The 17,591-nt window shown below is 49.7% G+C and overlaps 1 protein-coding gene and 1 long non-coding RNA gene across 2 annotated transcripts in view; one reads left to right on the top strand and one right to left on the bottom strand.

Annotated features, from left to right (window-relative positions):
* Positions 1-17,591, top strand: part of LOC118381510 (arf-GAP with Rho-GAP domain, ANK repeat and PH domain-containing protein 1) — a 149,621-nt gene that overhangs the window by 76,300 nt on the left and 55,730 nt on the right. The window contains exons 14-16 of the mRNA XM_052468895.1: positions 10,230-10,404; positions 10,529-10,663; positions 16,096-16,231. Of these exons, the coding sequence (XP_052324855.1) occupies positions 10,230-10,404; positions 10,529-10,663; positions 16,096-16,231 (446 nt within the window). The remainder of the gene's footprint in view (positions 1-10,229; positions 10,405-10,528; positions 10,664-16,095; positions 16,232-17,591) is intronic.
* On the bottom strand, positions 289-1,532 carry LOC127908792 (uncharacterized). Its single transcript, XR_008068445.1, has 3 exons — positions 1,430-1,532; positions 826-897; positions 289-405 (listed from the first exon to the last, which is right to left on the bottom strand). It is a non-coding gene; the product is annotated as an uncharacterized LOC127908792 (long non-coding RNA).

The raw sequence follows: 17,591 nt of genomic DNA on the forward strand, positions 1-17,591 counted from the left end.
TCTATCCTTATCCCTCTATTCACACCTCTTTCTCTCTATCCTTATCCCTCTATTCACACCTCTGTCTCTCTATCCTTATCCCTCTATTCACACCTCTTTCTCTCTATCCTTATCCCTCTATTCACACCTCTGTCTCTCTATCCTTATCCCTCTATTCACACACCTCTTTCTCTCTATCCTTATCCCTCTATTCTCACACCTCTGTCTCTCTATCCTTATCCCTCTATTCACACCTCTTTCTCTCTATCCTTATCCCTCTATTCACACCTCTTTCTCTCTATCCTTATCCCTCTATTCACACCTCTTTCTCTCTATCCTTATCCCTCTATTCACACCTCTTTCTCTCTATCCTTATCCCTCTATTCACACACCTCTTTCTCTCTATCCTTATCCCTCTATTCACACCTCTTTCTCTCTATCCTTATCCCTCTATTCTCACCTCTTTCTCTCTATCCTTATCCCTCTATTCTCACACCTCTGTCTCTCTATCCTTATCCCTCTATTCTCACACCTCTGTCTCTCTATCCTTATCCCTCTATTCACACACCTCTTTCTCTCTATCCTTATCCCTCTATTCTCACCTCTTTCTCTCTATCCTTATCCCTCTATTCTCACACCTCTGTCTCTCTATCCTTATCCCTCTATTCACACCTCTTTCTCTCTATCCTTATCCCTCTATTCTCACCTCTTTCTCTCTATCCTTATCCCTCTATTCTCACACCTCTGTCTCTCTATCCTTATCCCTCTATTCACACACCTCTTTCTCTCTATCCTTATCCCTCTATTCACACCTCTGTCTCTCTATCCTTATCCCTCTATTCACACACCTCTTTCTCTCTATCCTTATCCCTCTATTCTCACCTCTTTCTCTCTATCCTTATCCCTCTATTCTCACACCTCTTTCTCTCTATCCTTATCCCTCTATTCTCACACCTCTTTCTCTCTATCCTTATCCCTCTATTCACACACCTCTTTCTCTCTATCCTTATCCCTCTATTCACACACCTCTTTCTCTCTATCCTTATCCCTCTATTCACACACCTCTTTCTCTCTATCCTTATCCCTCTATTCACACCTCTTTCTCTCTATCCTTATCCCTCTATTCACACCTCTTTCTCTCTATCCTTATCCCTCTATTCACACACCTCTTTCTCTCTATCCTTATCCCTCTATTCACACACCTCTTTCTCTCTATCCTTATCCCTCTATTCACACACCTCTTTCTCTCTATCCTTATCCCTCTATTCACACACCTCTGTCTCTCTATCCTTATCCCTCTATTCTCACACCTCTTTCTCTCTATCCTTATCCCTCTATTCCCACCTCTTTCTCTCTATCCTTATCCCTCTATTCTCACACCTCTTTCTCTCTATCCTTATCCCTCTATTCTCACACCTCTTTCTCTCTATCCTTATCCCTCTATTCCCACCTCTTTCTCTCTATCCTTATCCCTCTATTCTCACACCTCTGTCTCTCTATCCTTATCCCTCTATTCCCACCTCTTTCTCTCTATCCTTATCCCTCTATTCTCACACCTCTTTCTCTCTATCCTTATCCCTCTATTCACACACCTCTTTCTCTCTATCCTTATCCCTCTATTCCCACCTCTTTCTCTTTATCATTATCCCTCTATTGTTGGCTCTGTGGGGTGTGTTTGTGTTTGTGAACAGAGTCCCAGGACCAGCTTGCTTAGAGGACTCTTCTCCAGGTTCATCTCCCTGTAGGTGAGGGCTTTGCTATGGAAGGTTTGTAAACAGAGCCCCAGGACCAGCTTGCTTAGAGGACTATTCTCCAGGTTCATCTCCCTGTAGGTGAGGGCTTTGTTATGGAAGGTTTGTAAACAGAGCCCCAGGACCAGCTTGCTTAGAGGACTCTTCTCCAGGTTCATCTCCCTGTAGGTGATGGGCAGGTTCATCTCCCTGTAGGTGAGGGCTTTGTTATGGAAGGTTTGTGAACAGAGCCCCAGGACCAGCTTGCTTAGAGGACTCTTCTCCAGGTTCATCTCCCTGTAGGTGAGGGCTTTGCTATGGAAGGTTTGTAAACAGAGCCCCAGGACCAGCTTGCTTAGAGGACTCTTCTCCAGGTTCATCTCCCTGTAGGTGAGGGCTTTGTTATGGAAGGTTTGTAAACAGAGCCCCAGGACCAGCTTGCTTAGAGGACTCTTCTCCAGGTTCATCTCCCTGTAGGTGAGGGCTTTGTTATGGAAGGTTTGTGAACAGAGCCCCAGGACCAGCTTGCTTAGGGGACTCTTCTCCAGGTTCATCTCCCTGTAGGTGAGGGCTTTGCTATGGAAGGTTTGGGAATCGTTTCCTTTTAGATGGTTGTAGAATTTAAAAGGCTCTTTTCTGGATTTTGATAATTTGCGGGTATCGGCCTAATTCTGCTCTGCATGCATTATTGATGTTTTACATTGTATACTGAGCATATTTTTGCAGAATTCTGCATGTAGAGTCTCAATTTGGTGTTTGTCCCATTTTGTGAATTCTTGGTTGGTGAGCGAACCCCAGACCCCACAACCATAAAGGGCAATGGGTTCTATAACTGATTCAAGTATTGTTTTTGTTGCCAGATCCTAATTGGTATGTCAAATGTTTGATCTCTCGATCTCTGTGTTTACAAACACACCCCACAGAGCCCCAGGACAGCAGCACAATTAGACACAACCAAATCATGAGAAAACAAAAATATAATTATTTCCAATGTGTCAAGAAATTAACAAAAAAAACTGAGCAAACTAGAATGCTATTTGGCCCTAAACAGAGAGTACACAGCGGCAGAATACCTGACCACTGACTGACCCAAAATGAAGGAAAGCTTTGACTATGTACAGACTCAGTGAGCATGGCCTTGCTATTGAGAAAGGCCGCCGTAGGCAGACATGGCTCTCTTGAGAAGACAGGCTATGTGCACACTGCCCACAAAATGAGGTGGAAACTGAGCTGCACTTCCTAACTTCCTGCCAAATGTATGACCTTATTAGAGACACATATTTCACTTAGATTACACAGATCCACAAATAATTTGAAAACAAACCCAATTTTGATAAACTCCCATATCTACTGGGTGAAATACCACAGTGTGTCATCACAGCAGCAATATTTTTGACCTGTTGCCACTAAGGTCAACCAGTGAAGAACAAACACCACTGTAAATACAACCCATATTTATATATATATATTTTGTACTTTAACTATCTACACATCGTTACCACACTGTATATAGACATAATATGACATTTGAAATGTCTTTATTCATTTGGAACTTCTGTGAGTGTAATGTTTACTGTTATTTTTTGTTTATTCCACTTTTGTTTTATCAAGTTCACTAACTTTGGCAATATGTTTCCCATGCCAATAAAGCCCTGAAAATGAAATTGAATTGAGATAGGCAGACCTGGCTCTTGAGAAGACAGCCTATGTGCCCACTGCCCATGAGGTGGAAACTGAGCTGCACTTCCTAAATTCCTACCAAATGTATGACCATATTAGAGACACATATTTCACTTAGATTACACAGATCCACAAAGAATTTGAAAACAAATCAAACAATGACCAACTCGTATGTGTTAGGCGAATTAACGCAGTCTGCAATCATAGCAGCAAGATTTGTGGCCCGTTGCCATAAGAAAAGGGCAACCAGTGAAGCACAAACAGCATAAATACAACACATATTTCAGTTGATTTATTTTCCCTTTCATACTTCAACTATTGGCACATTGTTACTACATTGTACATAGCCAATAATATAACATGTGAAATGTCTATATTCTTTTTAAACCTTTGTAATGTTTACTAATGTTTATTTCCCTTTTATTTATTGTCTATTCCATTTACTTTGGCAATGTAAACATATGTTTCCCAAGACAATAAAGCCTTTTGAACTGAAAGAGAGAGAGAGGTCTCTGTCTGCTCGGTCTCTCTGTCTGCTCGGTCTCTCTGTCTGCTCGGTCTCTCTGTCTGCTCGGTGTCTCTGTCTGCTCGGTGTCTCTGTCTGCTCTGTCTCTCTGTCTGCTCGGTCTCTCTGTCTGCTCGGTCTCTGTCTGCTCGGTCTCTGTCTGCTCGGTGTCTCTGTCTGCTCGGTCTCTCTGTCTGCTCGGTGTCTCAGTGTCTCTGTCTGCTCGGTCTCTCTGTCTGCTCGGTCTCTCTGTCTGCTCGGTCTCTGTCTGCTCGGTCTCTGTCTGCTCGGTCTCTGTCTGCTCGGTCTCTCTGTCTGCTCGGTGTCTCTGTCTGCTCGGTGTCTCTGTCTGCTCGGTGTCTCTGTCTGCTCGGTGTCTCTGTCTGCTCGGTGTCTGTCTGCTCGGTCTCTCTGTCTGCTCGGTGTCTCTGTCTGCTCGGTGTCTCTGTCTGCTCTGTCTCTCTGTCTGCTCGGTCTCTCTGTCTGCTCGGTCTCTGTCTGCTCGGTGTCTCTGTCTGCTCGGTCTCTCTGTCTGCTCGGTGTCTCAGTGTCTCTGTCTGCTCGGTGTCTCTGTCTGCTCGGTCTCTCTGTCTGCTCGGTCTCTCTGTCTGCTCGGTCTCTGTCTGCTCGGTCTCTGTCTGCTCGGTCTCTCTGTCTGCTCGGTGTCTCTGTCTGCTCGGTGTCTCTGTCTGCTCGGTGTCTGTCTGCTCGGTCTCTCTGTCTGCTCGGTCTCTCTGTCTGCTCGGTCTCTCTGTCTGCTCGGTCTCTCTGTCTGCTCGGTCTCTCTGTCTGCTCGGTCTCTCTGTCTGCTCGGTGTCTCTGTCTGCTCGGTCTCTCTGTCTGCTCGGTCTCTCTGTCTGCTCGGTCTCTCTGTCTGCTCGGTGTCTCTGTCTGCTCGGTGTCTCTGTCTGCTCGGTCTCTCTGTCTGCTCGGTCTCTCTGTCTGCTCGGTCTCTCTGTCTGCTCGGTCTCTCTGTCTGCTCGGTCTCTCTGTCTGCTCGGTCTCTCTGTCTGCTCGGTGTCTCTGTCTGCTCGGTGTCTCTGTCTGCTCGGTGTCTCTGTCTGCTCGGTGTCTGTCTGCTCGGTGTCTCTGTCTGCTCGGTGTCTCTGTCTGCTCGGTGTCTCTGTCTGCTCGGTGTCTCTGTCTGCTCGGTGTCTCTGTCTGCTCGGTGTGTCTGTCTGCTCGGTGTGTCTGTCTGCTCGGTGTGTCTGTCTGCTCGGTGTGTCTGTCTGCTCGGTGTCTCTGTCTGCTCGGTGTCTCTGTCTGCTCGGTGTCTCTGTCTGCTCGGTCTCTCTGTCTGCTCGGTCTCTCTGTCTGCTCGGTCTCTCTGTCTGCTCGGTCTCTCTGTCTGCTCGGTCTCTCTGTCTGCTCGGTCTCTCTGTCTGCTCGGTCTCTCTGTCTGCTCGGTCTCTCTGTCTGCTCGGTCTCTCTGTCTGCTCGGTCTCTCTGTCTGCTCGGTCTCTCTGTCTGCTCGGTGTCTCTGTCTGCTCGGTGTCTCTGTCTGCTCGGTGTCTCTGTCTGCTCGGTGTCTCTGTCTGCTCGGTGTGTCTGTCTGCTCGGTGTGTCTGTCTGCTCGGTGTGTCTGTCTGCTCGGTGTCTCTGTCTGCTCGGTGTCTCTGTCTGCTCGGTGTCTCTGTCTGCTCGGTGTCTCTGTCTGCTCGGTGTCTCTGTCTGCTCGGTGTCTCTGTCTGCTCGGTGTCTCTGTCTGCTCGGTGTCTCTGTCTGCTCGGTCTCTCTGTCTGCTCGGTGTCTCTGTCTGCTCGGTCTCACTGTCTGCTCGGTCTCACTGTCTGCTCGGTCTCACTGTCTGCTCGGTCTCTCTGTCTGCTCGGTCTCTCTGTCTGCTCGGTCTCTCTGTCTGCTCGGTCTCTCTGTCTGCTCGGTCTCTCTGTCTGCTCGGTCTCTCTGTCTGCTCGGTCTCTCTGTCTGCTCGGTCCCTCTGTCTGCTCGGTCTCTCTGTCTGCTCGGTCTCTCTGTCTGCTCGGTCTCTCTGGTGAGGTAATGCTGGAACATATGGATCACTTCCTGTCTCGTGTGTGTGATCCTCTGCTTTCTATGCGGGTAAAACCTTTGTTAGTTGGAGGGGGGAGGATCGAGAGAAGTGGTATCTGTAATCACTCTCTGATTACAAGACTTGCATGTTTTTGTTAATCTTTTCTGTAGAAAGAAGGACTGTAGCTAACTGAGTTATGTTTTCAGAGACACACCCAGGGTATAGAGTGCAGTCCACACCGTCCTCTGAAAAACGTCTCTCTCTGCCTCTCCAGGGGTTGTCTAAAAGTATTGGATTCCTCTGTGTGTGTGTGTGTGTGTGTGTGTGTGTGTGTGTGTGTGTGTGTGTGTGTGTGTGTGTGTGTGTGTGTGTGTGTGTGTGTGTGTGTGTGTGTGTGTGTGTGTGTGTGTGATGGAAGTCTTGAAGCACTTATTTCTCAGAGGCCTTTTTCTTATTTTCTTGCTCAGCCTTCCTGTGAACCGATTGGTTGCTATAGTCCACACCTGAGTGTGTGAGTGAATCCCTGACTCTGGTTTCCCTCATGTGACTGATGGGAGGGATATGAAGAAGAAACAGGCGAGGGAGAGTTGAGGAAGGGCGAGGAGAGTGCAGCTGTGTGTGTGTTGGTTCGGAGAGAGTGCAGCTGTGTGGGTTGTTGGTTCAGAGAGAGTGCAGTAACATGTGTGTGGGTTGTTGGTTCAGAGAGAGTGCAGTAACATGTGTGTGGGTTGTTGGTTCAGAGAGAGTGCAGCTGTGTGTGTGTGGGTTTTTGGTTCAGAGAGAGTGCAGCTGTGTGTGTGTGGGTTTTTGGTTCAGAGAGAGTGCAGCTGTGTGTGTGTGGGTTGTTGGTTCAGAGAGAGTGCAGCTGTGTGTGTGTGGGTTGTTGGTTCAGAGAGAGTGCAGCTGTGTGTGTGTGGGTTGTTGGTTCAGAGAGAGTGCAGCTGTGTGTGTGTGGGTTGTTGGTTCAGAGAGAGTGCAGCTGTGTGTGTGTGGGTTGTTGGTTCAGAGAGAGTGCAGCTGTGTGTGTGTGTGGGGGTTGTTGGTTCAGAGAGAGTGCAGCTGTGTGTGTGTGTGTGGGTTGTTGGTTCAGAGAGAGTGCAGCTGTGTGTGTGTGTGTGGGTTGTTGGTTCAGAGAGAGTGCAGCTGTGTGTGTGTGTGTGGGTTGTTGGTTCAGGGAGAGTGCAGCTGTGTGTGTGTGGGTTGTTGGTTCAGAGAGAGTGCAGCTGTGTGTGTGTGGGTTGTTGGTTCAGGGAGAGTGCAGCTGTGTGTGGGTGGGTTGTTGGTTCAGAGAGAGTGCAGCTGTGTGTGTGTGTGTGTGTGTGTGGGTTGTTGGTTCAGGGAGAGTGCAGCTGTGTGTGTGGGGGGGTTGTTGGTTCAGAGAGAGTGCAGCTGTGTGTGTGTGGGTTGTTGGTTCAGAGAGAGTGCAGCTGTGTGTGTGTGTGGGTTGTTGGTTCAGGGAGAGTGCAGCTGTGTGTGTGTGTGGGTTGTTGGTTCAGGGAGAGTGCAGCTGTGTGTGTGTGGGTTGTTGGTTCAGGGAGAGTGCAGCTGTGTGTGTGTGTGGGTTGTTGGTTCAGGGAGAGTGCAGCTGTGTGTGTGTGTGGGTTGTTGGTTCAGGGAGAGTGCAGCTGTGTGTGTGTGTGGGTTGTTGGAGAGTGCAGCTGTGTGTGTGTGTGGGTTGTTGGTTCAGGGAGAGTGCAGCTGTGTGTGTGTGGGTTGTTGGTTCAGGGAGAGTGCAGCTGTGTGTGTGTGGGTTGTTGGTTCAGGGAGAGTGCAGCTGTGTGTGTGTGGGTTGTTGTTTCAGAGAGAGTGCAGCTGTGTGTGTGTGTGGGTTGTTGGTTCAGAGAGAGTGCAGCTGTGTGTGTGTGTGGGTTGTTGGTTCAGGGAGAGTGCAGCTGTGTGTGTGTGGGTTGTTGGTTCAGGGAGAGTGCAGCTGTGTGTGTGTGTGGGTTGTTGGTTCAGGGAGAGTGCAGCTGTGTGTGTGTGTGGGTTGTTGGTTCAGGGAGAGTGCAGCTGTGTGTGTGTGGGTTGTTGGTTCAGGGAGAGTGCAGCTGTGTGTGTGTGGGTTGTTGGTTCAGGGAGAGTGCAGCTGTGTGTGTGTGGGTTGTTGGTTCAGGGAGAGTGCAGCTGTGTGTGTGGGGGGGTTGTTGGTTCAGGGAGAGTGCAGCTGTGTGTGTGGCGGGGTTGTTGGTTCAGAGAGAGTGCAGCTGTGTGTGTGTGTGGGTTGTTGGTTCAGAGAGAGTGCAGCTGTGTGTGTGTGTGGGGGGGGTTGTTGGTTCAGAGAGCGTGCAGCAGCATGTGTGTGTAACAAGGTGGGTGTTACTGTGTTGGGCTCAGTGTGTTCAAGCTGGAAGGCTGCGTTGGGCTCAGCTGTAAAAACACCCTCCTTTCTTTCCTCAAACCATCTCTCCTGGTCTCTCTCAACAGAGCAGTCTCTCCCTCACTGATTGCTTTAATTCCCTAGCCTGGTTCTGAGTTAACCTGTCCCCTCATCCCATATACTCCTACCCTGTCCCTGTACCCTAGAGGATTTTACCCTCCTGTCCCCTTACCCTGTCCCTGTCCCCTGGATGATTTTACCTCCCTGTCCCTGTACCCTGTCCCTGTACCCTGTCCCTAAAACCTAGAGGATTTTTACCTCCCTGTCCCTGTCCCTGTACCCTGGAGGATTTGACCTTCGTGTCCCTTTACCCTGTCCCTGTCCCTTTACCCTGTCCCTGTACCCTGTAGGAATTTACCTCCCTGTCCCCTTACCCTGTCCCTGTCCCTACACCCTGGAGGATTTTACCTCTCTGTCACCCTGTCCCTGTCCCTGTCCCTACACCCTGGAGGATTTTACCTCTCTGTCACCCTGTCCCTGTCCCCTGTCCCTACACCCTGGAGGATTTTACCTCTCTGTCACCCTGTCCCTGTCCCTACACCCTGGAGGATTTTACCCCTCTGTCACCCTGTCCCTGTCCCTACACCCTGGAGGATTTTACCTCCCTGTCCCTACACCCTGGAGGATTTTACCTCCCTGTCCCTACACCCTGGAGGATTTTACCCCTCTGTCACCCTGTCCCTGTCCCTACACCCTGGAGGATTTTACCCCTCTGTCACCCTGTCCCTGTCCCTGTCCCTACACCCTGGAGGATTTTACCCCTCTGTCACCCTGTCCCTGTCCCTACACCCTGGAGGATTTTACCCCTCTGTCACCCTGTCCCTGTCCCTACACCCACCCTGTCACCCTGTTGTCCCTACACCCTGATTTTACCCCCTGTCACCCTGTCCCTGTCCCTACACCCTGGAGGATTTTACCTCCCTGTCCCTACACCCTGGAGGATTTTACCCCTCTGTCACCCTGTCCCTGTCCCTACACCCTGGAGGATTTTACCCCTCTGTCACCCTGTCCCTGTCCCTGTCCCTACACCCTGGAGGATTTTACCCCTCTGTCACCCTGTCCCTGTCCCTACACCCTGGAGGATTTTACCTCTCTGTCACCCTGTCCCTGTCCCCTGTCCCTACACCCTGGAGGATTTTACCTCTCTGTCACCCTGTCCCTGTCCCTACACCCTGGAGGATTTTACCCCTCTGTCACCCTGTCCCTGTCCCTACACCCTGGAGGATTTTACCTCCCTGTCCCTACACCCTGGAGGATTTTACCTCCCTGTCCCTACACCCTGGAGGATTTTACCTCCCTGTCCCCTTACCCTGTCCCCTTACCCTGTCCCCTTACCCTGTCCCCTTACCCTGTCCCCTTACCCTGTCCCCTTACCCTGTCCCCTTACCCTGTCCCCAACCTAAAAGTCCTCAGAGATGTGTAATTGGTCTCAGTTGAGAAACACTTGAATAGTGGATTGTTCTGAACCACAGGTCTGAGTCAAGCTGCACCACTGCTTTGCCCTACAACAACAACAGGTGGACTGTAGGTAGGAGTAAGGTTTGGAATGTAGGCTTGTGTAATGTCCTAGGTTATGTGTCACAATGTTCTAAGAAGATTCCAGAATTTAAGTGACCGACATAGGCCTACAGATTTTCAACAAAATACAATACATATTGGCTGACTTCACATATTACTTTTTTAGTCATAACAGAAATGTATCATTATTTGAGTCATTGAGGCACTGCCTGAGACCCTGAACCATGAATTCAGAAACAAGTTTACTAACACTGCTGTGGCACAGCTACAACGACAATCTGGTCACTGATGTTTCAACCAAAAAGCTCCTACTCACCATAACATCATTCCATGGCAGCCAAGTTAGTTCCTCCTAGATAATACTGACAAAGTGATCATTTTCTGAATTTGAAACAATCATCCCTCCTACCCTCTCTTCCCTCACTCTCTCTCGCTCTCCTTTTCCAGGCCCTGTGTATAAACGTGCAGTGCAGTGATGTGCTGGAAACGTTGTGTCTGGTGTTCTGTGGAGCTGATGTGAACTGTTCTACTGGCCAGACTGACTGTCCCTCCCCCCTCTCCCTGGCACTCGCACACAACCAGAAACTACAGGCCCAGTTCCTCTCTCACAACCTCAACACAGGTACACACACACTCCTGTTGACAGATAACATGTTTATTCATATATATTCATATTAATTTATATTCATTTACATATTTACATGTTGTTTATTCCTGTTGAATAATTACTGTGCGTGTGTCTGCAGAGCTGCCTCGTTCGGAGGTGACTGGGGACATGGAGCCTCAACACTATTCACCACAGCACCCAGTCACTCACAATGGCTTCCTTTTCAAGACCGCCTCCATGGTCCGGCCTATTACGGAGCGCAAGGCCAGGGAGGGTGAGCCAATTACACACACCCTAGTTTCTTGCTTAGTCCTCTTGTCCTTCCCCTAGTCCCTTCCCTTAGTCCCTTCCTCGAGTCCCCTAGTTCCTTCCTGTAGTCCTTTCCTCTAGTCCCGTAGTCCCTTCCCCTAGTCCTTTCCTCCAGTCCGTAGTCCCTTCCCCTAGTCCTTTCCTCTAATCCCGTAGTCCCTTCCCCTAGTCCTTTCCTCTAGTCCCGCAGTCCCTTCCTCTAGTCCCGTAGTCCCTTCCCCTAGTCCTTTCCTCCAGTCCGTAGTCCCTTCCCCTATCCCTTTCCTCCAGTCCGTAGTCCCTTCCCCTAGTCCTTTCCTCTTGTCCCGCAGTCCCTTCCTCTAGTCCCGTAGTCCCTTCCCCTAGTCCTTTCCTCTAGTCCCGTAGTCCCTTCCCCATGTCCTTTCCTCTAGTCCCGCAGTCCTTTCCTCTATTCCCGTAGTCCCTTCCCCTAGTCCTTTCCTCCAGTCCGTAGTCCCTTCCCCTAGCCCTTTCCTCCAGTCCGTAGTCCCTTCCCCTAGTCCTTTCCTCCAGTCCGTAGTCCCTTCCCCTAGCCCTTTCCTCCAGTCCGTAGTCCCTTCCCCTCGTCCTTTCCTCCAGTCCGTAGTCCCTTCCCCTCGTCCTTTCCTCCAGTCCGTAGTCCCTTCCCCTAGCCCTTTCCTCCAGTCCGTAGTCCCTTCCCCTCGTCCTTTCCTCTAGTCCGTAGTCCCTTCCCCTAGCCCTTTCCTCCAGTCCGTAGTCCCTTCCCCTAGCCCTTTCCTCCAGTCCGTAGTCCCTTCCCCTAGTCCTTTCCTCCAGTCCGTAGTCCCTTCCCCTAGCCCTTTCCTCCAGTCCGTAGTCCCTTCCCCTCGTCCTTTCCTCTAGTCCCGCAGTCCCTTCCTCTAGTCCCGTAGTCCCTTCCTCCAGTCCCGTAGTTCCTTCCCCTAGTCCTTTCCTCCAGTCTGTAGTCCCTTCCCCTAGTCCTTTCCTCCAGTCCGTAGTCCCTTCCTCCTGTCCCTCAGTCCCTTACCCTAGTCCTGTAGTCCCTTCCCCTAGTCCTTTCCTCCAGTCCGTAGTCCCTTCCCCTCGTCATTTCCTCTAGTCCCGTAGTCCCTTCCCCTAGTCCTTTCCTCTAGTCCCGTAGTCCCTTCCCCTAGTCCCCTCCTCTAGTCCCTTGCTCTCGTTCTCTAGTCCCTTCCTCTAGTCCCTTCCCCTAGTCCCCTCCTCTAGTCCCTTCCTCTAGTTGTATAGTCCTCTAGTCCCTTCTTCTAGTCCCTTTCCCTAGTTCTCTAGTCCCTTTCTCTAGTTCTCTAGTCCCTTCCCCTAGTTCTCTAGTCCCTCCCACTAGTTCTCTAGTCCCTTCCTCTAGTTTTATAGTCCTCTAGTCCCTTCACCTAGTCCTCTAGTCCCTTCCCCTAGTTCTCTAGTCCCTTTCCCTAGTCCTCTAGTCCCTTCCCCTAGTTCTCTAGTCCTCTAGTCCCTTCCCCTAGTTCTCTAGTCTATTCCCCTAGTTCTCTAGTCCCTTCCCCTAGGTCTCTAGTCCTCTAGTCCCTTCCTTTAGTTCTCTAGTCCCTTCCCCTAGTTCTCTAGTCTTCTATTCCTTTCTAGTCCCTTCCACTAGTTTTCAACTCCCTTCTCCTAGTTCTCTAGTCCTCTAGTCCCTTCCCCTAGTTATCTAGTCCCCTCCTCTAGTCCCTTCCCCTAGTCCCCTCCTCTAGTCCCTTCCTCTAGTTCTCTAGTCCTCTAGTCCCTTCCTCTAGTTTTCTAGTCCTCTAGTCCCTTCCTCTAGTTTTATAGTCCTCTAGTCCCTTCCTCTAGTCCCTTCCCCTAGTTCTCTAGTCCCTTCTCCTAGTCCTCTAGTCCCTTTCCCTAGTCCTCTATCCCCTTCCCCTAGTCCTCTAGTCCCTTCCTCTAGTTTTATAGTCCTCTAGTCCCTTCCTCTAGTCCCTTCCCCTAGTTCTCTAGTCCCTTCTCCTAGTCCTCTAGTCCCTTTCCCTAGTCCTCTAGTCCCTTTCCCTAGTCCTCTATCCCCTTCCCCTAGTCCTCTAGTCCCTTCCTCTAGTTTTATAGTCCCTTCCCCTAGTCCTCTAGTCCCTTCCCCTAGTTCTCTACTCCCTTCCCATTGTTCTCTACTCCCTTCCCCTAGTTCTCTAGTCCCTTCCCCGAGTTCTCTACTCCCTTCCCGTTGTTCTCTAGTCCTCTAGTTCCTTCCTCTAGTCTTCTAGTCCCTTCCCCTTGTTCTCTAGTCCCTTCCCCTAGTTCTCTACTCCCTTCCCCTAGTTCTCTAATCCTCTAGTTCCTTCCTCTAGTCTTCTAGTCCCTTCCCCTTGTTCTCTAGTCCCGTAGTTCTCTGATCCTCTAGGCCCTTCCCCTAGTTCTCAAGTCCCGTAGTTCTCTAGTCCCTTCCTCTAGTCCCACAGTTCTCTAATCCTCTAGGCCCTTCCCCTAGTCCTCTAGTCCCTTCCTCTAGTCCCTTCCACTAGTTCTCTAGTCCCAAGTCCCCTCCTCTAGTCCCTTCCCGTAGTTCTCTAGTCCTCTCCTCTTGTCCCGTAGTTCTCTAGTCCATTCTCTTAGTTATCTAGTCCTCTAGTCCCTTCCCCTAGTCCCCTCCCCTAGTCCCCTCTAGTCCCTTCCCCTAGTTATCTAGTCTTCTAGTCCCTTCCCCTAGTTCTCTAGTCCCTTCCCCTAGTTCTCTAGTCCCTTCCACTAGTTCTCTAGTCCCTTCCCCTAGTTCTCTAGTCCTCTAGTCTCTTCCCCTAGTCCTCTAGGCCCTTCCCCTAGTTCTCTAGTCCCATAGTTCTCTAGTCCTCTAGGCCCTTCCCCTAGTTCTCTAGTCCCTTCCTCTAGTCCCATCCTCTAGTCCCTTCCACTAGTTCTCTAGTCCTCTAGTCCCTTCCTCTAGTCCCTTTCTCTAGTTCTCTAGTCCCTTCCTATAGTCCCTTCCCGTAGTTCTCTCGTCCCTTCCCCTAGTTCTCTAGTCCCTTCCCCTAGTTCTCTAGTCCCTTCCCCTAGTTCTCTAGTCCCTTCCCCTAGTTCTCTAGTCCCTTCCCCTAGTTTTATAGTCCTCGAGTCCCTTCTTCTAGTCCCTTTCACCTTGTCCTCTAGTCCCTTCCCCTAGTTCTCTAGTCCCTCCCACTAGTTCTCTAGTCCCTTCCCCTAGTTCTCTAGTTCTCTAGTCCCTTCCTCTACTAGTCCCTTCCTCTAGTCCCTTCCTCTCGTTTTATAGTCCTCTAGTCCCTTCTAGTCCCTTCACCTAGTCCTCTAGTCACTTCCCCTAGTTCTCTAGTCCCTTTCCCTAGTCCTCTAGTCCCTTCCCCTAGTTCTCTAGTCCTCTAGTCCCTTCCTCTAGTTTTATAGTCCATTCTCCTAGTCCTCTAGTCCCTTCCCCTAGTTCTCTAGTCTATTCCCCTAGTTCTCGAGTCCCTTCCCCTAGTTATCTAGTCCCTTCCCCTAGTTCTCTAGTCTTCTAGTCCTTTCTAGTCCCTTCCACTAGTTTTCTACTCCCTTCTCCTAGTTCTCTAGTCCCTTCCCCTAGTTATCTAGTCCCCTCCTCTAGTCCCTTCCCCTAGTCCCTTCCTCTACTTCTCTAGTCCTCTAGTCCCTTCCTCTAGTTCTCTAGTCCCAACTTCTAGTTCTCTAGTCCTCTAGTCCCTTCCTCTAGTTTTATAGTCCTCTAGTCCCTTCGTCTAGTCCCTTCCCCTAGTTCTCTAGTCCCTTCTCCTAGTCCTCTAGTCCCTTTCCCTAGTCCTCTATCCCCTTTCCCTAGTCCTCTATCCCCTTCCCCTAGTCCTCTAGTCCCTTCCTCTAGTCCCTTCCCCTAGTTCTCTAGTCCCTTCCCCTAGTTCTCTACTCCCTTCCCCTAGTTCTCTAGTCCTCTAGTCCCTTCCTCTAGTCTTCTAGTCCCTTCCCCTTGTTCTCTAGTCCCGTAATTCTCTGGTCCTCTTGGCCCTTCCCCTAGTTCTCAAGTCCCGTAGTTCTCTAGTCCCTTCCTCTAGCCCCACAGTTCTCTAATCCTCTAGGCCCTTCCCCTATAGTCCTCTAGTCCCTTCCTCTAGTCCCATCCTCTAGTCCCTTCCACTAGTTCTCTAGTCCCCAAGTCCCTTTCTCTAGTTCTCTAGTCCCTTCCTATAGTCCCTTCCCGTAGTTCTCTAGTCCTCTCCTCTTGTCCCGTAGTTCTCTAGTCCATTCCCTTAGTTATCTAGTCCTCTAGTCCCTTCCCCTAGTCCCCTCTAGCCCCTTCCCCTTCCCTCTAGGCCCGTTCCCTAGTTCTCTAGTCCCATAGTTCTCTAGTCCTCTAGGCCCTTCCCCTAGTTCTCTAGTCCCTTCCTCTAGTCCCATCCTCTAGTCCCTTCCACTAGTTCTCTAGTCCTCTAGTCCCTTCCTCTAGTCACTTTCTCTAGTTCTCTAGTCCCTTCCCCTAGTTCTCTAGTCCCTTCCCCTAGTTCTCTAGTCCCTTCCCCTAGTTCTCTAGTCCCTTCCCCTAGTTCTCTAGTCCCTCCCCCTAGTTCTCTAGTCCCTTCCCCTAGTTTTCTAGTCCTCTAGTTCTTTCCCGTAGTTCTCTAGTTCTCTAGTCCCTTCCTATAGTCCCTTTCTCTAATCCCTTCCCCTAGTTCTCTAGTCCCTTCCCTTAGTTATCTAGTCCTCTATCCCTTCCCCTAGTCCCCTCTAGTCCCTTCCCCTAGTTCTGTAGTCCCTTCCCCTAGTTCTGTAGTCCCTTCCCCTAGTTCTCTAGTCCCTTCCCCTAATTCTCTAGTCCCTTCCCCTAGTTCTCTAGTCCTCTAGTCCTTTCCCGTAGTTCTCTAGTCCTTTAGTCCCTTCCTCTATTCCCCTAGTCCCCTAATCCCCTCCTATAGTCCCTTCCTGTAGTTCTCTAGTCCTCTCCTCTAGTCCCGTAGTTCTCTAGTCTAGTCCTTTCCCCTAGTCCCATAATCCCCTCCTATAGTCCCTTCCCCTAGTTCTCTAGTCCCTTCCCCTAGTCCCCTCCTCTAGTCCCTTCCCCTAGTTATCTAGTCCCTTCCTCTAGTCCTCTAGTCCCTTCCTCTAGTTCTCTGGTGCTCTAGTCCCTTCCCCTAGTTCTCTAGTCCTTCCCCCTAGTCCTCTAGTCCCTTCCTCTAGTTCTCTAGTCCTCTAGTCCCTTCCCCTAGTTCTCCAGTCCCGTCCTCTAGTTCTCTAGTCCGTTCCCCTAGTCCTCTAGTCCCTTCCTCTAGTTTTCTAGTCCCTTCCCCTAGTCCTCTAAGTCCCTTCCCCTAATTCTCTAGTCCCTTTCTCTAGTCCTCTAGTCCCTTCTATAGTTCTCTAGTCCTCTAGTCCCTCCTCTAGTCCCTTCCTCTATTTATCTAGTCCTCTAGTCTCTCCTCTAGTTCTCTAGTCCGAAGTGTGTCCTCTGTGAGGGATGTCCTCTGTGAATAATATTTCCTCTGGTTGCTCTTGTCTCTGCAGAGTTCAGTCGTCGCTGGTGTATGTTAAATGATGGGAACTTTAGTTACTATGAGAGTGACAAGACCTCAACGCCCAACGGTGCCCTGAAGTCTACAGAGATAGTCTGTCTGTCTGTCAACACACCAGAGAGACATGGGTACCTACCTAACACTAGTCTTCCATCACTCTGAACCAGTCTGTTTAACAATCTCTCTCTCTCTCACTCTCTCACTCTCTCTCTCTCAATTCAAGGGCTCTCTCTCTCTCAGCTATGACCATACGTTTAAGTTTAACAATCCCTCATTCTCTCTCTCTCTCTCTCTCTCTCTCTCTCTCTCTCTCTCTCTCTCTCTCTCTCTCTCTCTCTCTCTCTCTCAGCTATGACCATACGTTTAAGCTTAACAATCCCTCATTCTCTCTCTCTCTCTCTCAGCTATGACCATACGTTTAAGCTTAACAATCCCTCATTCTCTCTCTCTCTCTCTCTCTCTCTCTCTCTCTCTCTCAGCTATGACCATACGTTTGAGTTTAACAATCCCTCATTCTCTCTCTCTCTCTCTCTCTCAGCTATGACCATACGTTTAAGTTTAACAATCCCTCATTCTCTCTCTCTCTCTCAGCTATGACCATACGTTTAAGCTTAACAATCCCTCATTCTCTCTCTCTCTCTCTCAGCTATGACCATACGTTTGAGCTTAACAATCCCTCATTCTCTCTCTCTCTCTCTCAGCTATGACCATACGTTTAAGCTTAACAATCCCTCATTCTCTCTGTCTCTCTCTCTCTCTCTCTCTCTCTCTCTCTCAGCTATGACCATACGTTTGAGCTTAACAATCCCTCATTCTCTCTCTCTCTCTCTCAGCTATGACCATACGTTTGACCTTAACAATCCCTCATTCTCTCTCTCTCTCTCTCTCTCTCTCTCTCTCTCTCTCTCTCTCTCTCTCTCTCTCTCTCTCTCTCTCTCTCTCTCTCTCTCTCTCTCTCTCTTGACTCTCTCTCTAACAATCCTCTCTCTCTCTCTCTCTCTCTCTCTCTCAGCTATGACCATACGTTTAAGCTTAACAATCCCTCATTCTCTCTCTCTCTCAGCTATGACCATACGTTTAAGCTTAACAATCCCTCATTCTCTCTCTCTCTCTCTCTCAGCTATGACCATACGTTTAAGCTTAACAATCCCTCATTCTCTCTCTCTCTCTCTCTCTCAGCTATGACCATACGTTTGAGCTTAACAATCCCTCATTCTCTCTCTCTCTCTCTCTCAGCTATGACCATACGTTTAAGCTTAACAATCCCTCATTCTCTCTCTCTCTCTCTCTCTCTCTCAGCTATGACCATACGTTTGAGCTTAACAATCCCTCATTCTCTCTCTCTCTCTCTCAGTTATGACCATACGTTTAAGCTTAACAATCCCTCATTCTCTCTCTCTCTCTCTCTCTCGCTCTCTCTCTCTCTCTCTCTCTCTCTCTCTCTCTCTCTCTCTCTCTCTCTCTCTCTCTCTCTCTCTCTCTCTCTCT

This window comes from Oncorhynchus keta, chromosome 18 (assembly GCF_023373465.1).
Source record: "Oncorhynchus keta strain PuntledgeMale-10-30-2019 chromosome 18, Oket_V2, whole genome shotgun sequence".
NCBI classification, from domain to species: domain Eukaryota; kingdom Metazoa; phylum Chordata; class Actinopteri; order Salmoniformes; family Salmonidae; genus Oncorhynchus; species Oncorhynchus keta.